Raw genomic sequence first — 5,121 nt, 5'->3', positions numbered from 1 at the left:
GCTGCTGCCTCCTCCGCCGGCTCCTCCTCCTCGCCGCACCAAATCAAAGATATCACTGCTGCGATAGCCGATAGATTGAGTTGAGAGAAACATGGATTAGCAAGTTATATAACCTTTTTCCTAGAGTAATTTTATGTCTGTGCTTCAAGTCTTCACGTACGTGCATTCGAGAGGAACAAATAGAATGATGGAGAACATTGGATAAACTTTCTATTGATGGGGAGTTTAGGACCAAACCAACTACATGCATATATGCAGATGGATAGCTTCTTTAGAGACAGTTGTTATTAGCTAGGTCATGACGTACGAGGAGTGGCGAGCTCCGAACATCTCGAGGAAGTCCTCAAAGCCGGTGCGGCGGTGCTGCTGACCTCGCCGGGATCGACGACGGCGGTGTAGCAGAGCGTTGAGCGGCCGTTCATCGCCATGTCCATATAAAAGCAGTGCTGCGTCGTCTGTGTTCTCACGTAGTACGTACATACATATAATATATGGGGAGAGAGGCGAAGAATATTCAACGACGGTGCATGCAGACGACAGGGATCTTTGGATCGATGCACGTTGTGAGTGGCGAAGAATATTCAACGACGGCACGGTGCATGCAGACGAGACGATAGAGATCTTGGATCGGTGCATGCATGGTTCTGGGTTCTTCGGTGGCACTTTGATTTGCTCTGCTTGCTGCATAAAATGGCAGCGGTTTGAAATATCCACGCTACAGACATCCATCCAGCCATCAGGTCATCCATGGAGCCTGCTGGAAGCTGCCACATGCATGCAGTACTATCTGCACCATACATTCTTATCCGTACTATGAAAGATATGCGCGCTAGCTGCTGACCGAGCTGGTTTCGTCCTTGCCAAATTTGTCCTTGCTATATATAATACTTGCCCTAGCTGCTGGCTGGCCGGCTGGCCTACCTGCAAACAGCTGCTGCTTTGCATCAAGGCTCATGTCAGCATGTGCATGCGTATGCTGGAACAGCAGGGTATGGTCATATCCACGTACACGGCCGGATAGATATGACTCAAATTCAGGCCTGGTTTAGATTGTAAATTTTTGCAATCTGGATACTGTAGCATGTTTCGTTTGTATTTGACAAACTTTGTTCGATCATGGATTAACTAGGCTCAAAAGATTCGTCTCGTGATTTACAACCAAACTGTGCAATTAGTTATTTTTTTACCTACATTTAATGCTCCATGCATGCGTCCAAAAATTAATGTAATGGAGAGAGAGTGAAAAAACTTGGAATTTGGAGGTGATCTAAACAAGGCCTCATATGAGGAGCCAACAGCGTCCAATCCCAATAAACAGGGAGACGGTGCGGCCGGATGCGCGCAATCGATCAAGAAGCCAGATGCCCAGATACTAGCTACTCCAGTAGTAATACAGCCCTGTCCAATTAATCCTCCATGTTTTACTGTGCTGTGAAATCTATCTCCTCTCTGTAATATATATTAATTAAATAAAAGAGGGTGACCTTTCTTCGTCATTCAAGCATGCATCGTCGCTCACAACCGTCCGATAAGGATCCCCTTATGTATCTGTACGAGTTAAAGCAGTAGCGTGTCCAAACATGATGCTGAGTCTAATTCCAAAGCGAATTAGAATCAAAGTGTTTCCATGGCCCTCCATTATTCTCTCCCATGCCTAGCTCGTACGAGTTAAGTGCTCAAGCATGGTGCGTAGTTCGATCCCAATACGAATTAGGATGCATGACATAATCATCGATAAATCTCTAGACCTCCCGTACACGTACCAGTTAGAGAAGCACGCATTAATTTCAAGAAGAAAAAGATAGGGCTCATGAGTATGGAGTTTGACTATTAGACAAATTGAAATGCATGACGTGATCGCTAAATAAATCTCCAAACTATAAGTCGTCCAAATAACCATGCAACAGGCTAAACATCTCACTGCAACACACAAAATTTCAAAAGCTTGCTTGATTGTTGTTTGTTTACATACCTTGAGACTGCTTGAAAAGGAACAAAGCTAACAAAATTGTGTGTAGATCTTAGTGCCTGTTTGACATGGCTCCTCTCCTAGCTAGGTGCTCCTTCCAAGGAGCCGGGGTTGAAGGGAGAAGTCACATATTGCAACTTTGGCTTCTGCACAAAAACGACTCCAGCTCCTATTGAATGCATTAAAAAATAACTTCTTCTCCTAAGGTGTTTGGTATGATTTCCCCGGCTCCTCCATCGAACCTGTTGTTGGAGCCAGAGCCAAAGCCCATGCCAAATAAACCCTTAACATTACTGGTTAAAGACCGTAGGATAAAAGGCCCAATACAGCTTTCAAAAGGATCATTGTACTGTGTAATTCTTAAAAAAAGGAACTTACAGAAAATAAATGACCTCCAAAGCCAACAAGGCTAAACCGAAGGGCCCGTGAACGAAGATGGGCTTTCATACGTGAAACCCTTCCATCGGCGGGGATTATCCGGAGGATTGTCCAATTGTACACAACATATGGTTAGTAGCTACTCCCTGTCTTAATTGTAAGCTGTTGTGACGTTTCTAGGAACTTAATTAGTTTTTGCTATGCACCTAAATATATATTATGTCTATACATTATTATGTTTAGATATATACTGTAATAAAATCAATCTGTGCAGTGTATCTAGAAAGTTAAAACATATTTAGAATAGAGCGATTGCTAGCCACTTATAGCTAGTCTATACATGGGTGCGTATGTATATAGGCACCGTAGATTCTACGGCTGGATCCCACCAGCACCGGACCTCATTCTCCACCTACTTGGGCTTAACTTAGGTGCTATAGGTAGCTTTTTTTCCTTTTCCGGTGGATGCCAGTGCCAGAGCCACCGTCTATATAACTTTGAAGGTTAAAAAATGTATAGAAAAACTGTATCAGCGGTGTCGAGGATATCTAGAGGTTGCAGCTCTCCATCACTACGGGATACAGTAGATTTGCCGAGTGCCAGGGGCACTCAGCAAAGACCCAAAAACACTCGGCAAATGCTTTGCCTAGTGTAACACTCGTCATACAGCACACGACATTGATTTGTCGGGAAACAGTAATTTGCCGAGTGTTTTTTATCGGGCACTCGGCAAACAGTTTGCCGAGTGTCAATAAACACTCGGCAAAAAAAAAATTGACGCGATGGAACGGTGACATCGATTTTGCCGAGTGCACAACGAAAAAACACACGGCAAAGTTTCTCAAGTTTGCCGAGTGTCAGGACGAAAACACTCGGCAAAGTTTCTCAACTTTGCCGAGTGTCAACACGAAAACACTCGGCCAAGTTTCTCAAGTTTGCCGAGTGCCAAGACGAAAACACTCGGCAAAGTTTGTAAACTTTGCCGAGTGTATTCCAGTGGACACTCGGCAAAGTTTAGACACTTTGCCGAGTGCCACGCCTAAAACACTCGGCAAACAAGCGAGCAACGGTCAGATTTTATGGTCACTTTGCCGAGTGTCCATTGGAATACACTCGGCAAATCCAAAACACTCAGCAAAGAAGGTTCCCAGAATGACAGAAAATGGTCTCTTCGCCGAGTGTTTTGCCTTGACACTCGGCAACTCATCTCTTTGCCGAGTGTTACACTCGGCAAAGTGACCAAGACCCCTCTTTTTTACTACAACGGACCCCTCTCAATTCACAAAAAGCCATGACAATTCACAAAAAAACATCATCACAGGCATAATTATATGTCACAGGTATAATAAACCATCATCATAATTCACAATAAACCATCATCACAAGTCACAATAAACCATCATCACAATTTACAATAAACCATCATCACAAGTCACAACTAAGTCACAGTAAGCCACAAATGCAAATGCAATCACTGCGTAGGCCCTTGGAACCTCTGCGATAAATCCGGATCTTGAGACTGATTATTTGATGCCGCCGATTGATTCTGCACAAAAGAGAAGTATTCGAAACAGTGTTAGCTTCCTTTTTAACAGTGTTAGACTTCGTATTGCAAAGTGAATGAAAGGTGTGCATCTACAGCATATCAAGAAAAGCAGTAAAATACTTGCAAATGTAATGCAGTAGCTAGCTGGTCCACCAGCGAGTAGCTAGCTAGCTGGTCCATGAAAAGAAGTAAAATACTAGCTGGTCCATGAAAAGCAATTTATATCAAAAAAACAAATCTACTTGCAGATGCAATGAGCTATATCCAAGGCAGTCACCAAGAATGATGCCTTCACCTTAGACAATTACCATTTCAGAACAACTGATCCAAGTAAGGTGATCAAGGTTGGTCTACTCAAAATAATTCTCTCATTCCTCGCTGATCCTGCTCTCGACATTCCTGCTGAAGAGAGGCACAGGATGGTTTCTTGCCTTCTGAATGTGACTGTCCAAGAGAGTGATGAACCAATCACGATGGGGTATAGTGTAAGATTGTCATCTGGAGAGGTTGTGGATATGAAGTCCAGCCGAATGCTTAGGTGGGAAAGGGAGGATTCCAAGCTGTACATGCAGAGTAGCGATGGCGAGCCCAGCTACAAAGAAAAGATTGAGTTTGCGACCTACTTTGCAGAGGAGATATCTCAAGGCCTGCTCTTTGAGATGGCGGATCAGATCCCTTCGCTCGCTGAGCTTTTTAAGTTTGGCAGCTTACTGGATTTCGAAGACGCTGCTGTTGGGTTCTTGCTGAAGTCAAAAAATCTGCAGGTGTTTCCTGATGATGAGCATTTCCTGAAGTCTTTAATGCTAGGTCTGTGCCCTGAAACTAAACTTCTTATTGTGCCTTATAAATTTTCCCCAAATTACATAACTATATAACCTACTGATGCCACTGTCCCCACCTCTTTCTATACACAGATGGCAGCAAGAACCAATAGTTTTCTGTCGATTATGATCTTTTGATAATGTTCACGGTCAGTAAATGTTTTATGTTCTTGGGGGCACTATCCTGCATGTACTGCTATGTTGGGCCAAGTATATCAGAGGAGGAAGAGAAGCCGTGACTAAGTCACCGTGGGACTACAGCGAACATTGAGACCAAAAGTGTGTAGCTGGGGGCAACTAACATAGCGCAGGTGCAAGCGTCAAATGAAACATTGAGACCAACCACAACGAACATCCAATCTGCAGTATAAGGTGTCAAGTGACTCACAGGAGTAGTTGTGGGTGGC

At 43.8% G+C, this 5,121-nt stretch overlaps 1 protein-coding gene across 1 annotated transcript; it reads left to right on the top strand.

Moving 5' to 3' along the window:
* The first annotated feature begins 3,499 nt into the window (after positions 1-3,499).
* LOC136503621 (uncharacterized) lies at positions 3,500-4,827 on the top strand. Its single transcript, XM_066498637.1, has 3 exons — positions 3,500-3,527; positions 4,152-4,700; positions 4,808-4,827. The coding sequence occupies exons 1-3, from the start codon at positions 3,500-3,502 to the stop codon at positions 4,825-4,827; spliced, it is 597 nt and encodes a 198-aa protein (XP_066354734.1).
* Positions 4,828-5,121: the final 294 nt, after the last annotated feature.

The sequence above is a fragment of the Miscanthus floridulus genome, chromosome 14 (assembly GCF_019320115.1).
Source record: "Miscanthus floridulus cultivar M001 chromosome 14, ASM1932011v1, whole genome shotgun sequence".
Classification (NCBI taxonomy): Eukaryota; Viridiplantae; Streptophyta; class Magnoliopsida; order Poales; family Poaceae; genus Miscanthus; species Miscanthus floridulus.
Note: the sequence above shows the minus strand (reverse complement) of the source record. Positions and strands in the feature narration are given on the sequence as shown.

Coding starts and splice junctions, on each gene's coding strand:
- LOC136503621 (XM_066498637.1), top strand. CDS start 3,500: ATGACAGAAAATGGTCTCTTCGCCGAGT. Junction 3,528..4,151: donor AAATGGTCTCTTCGCCGAGT/GTTTTGCCTTGA, acceptor AGATGCAATGAG/CTATATCCAAGGCAGTCACC. Junction 4,701..4,807: donor CCTGAAGTCTTTAATGCTAG/GTCTGTGCCCTG, acceptor TTCTATACACAG/ATGGCAGCAAGAACCAATAG.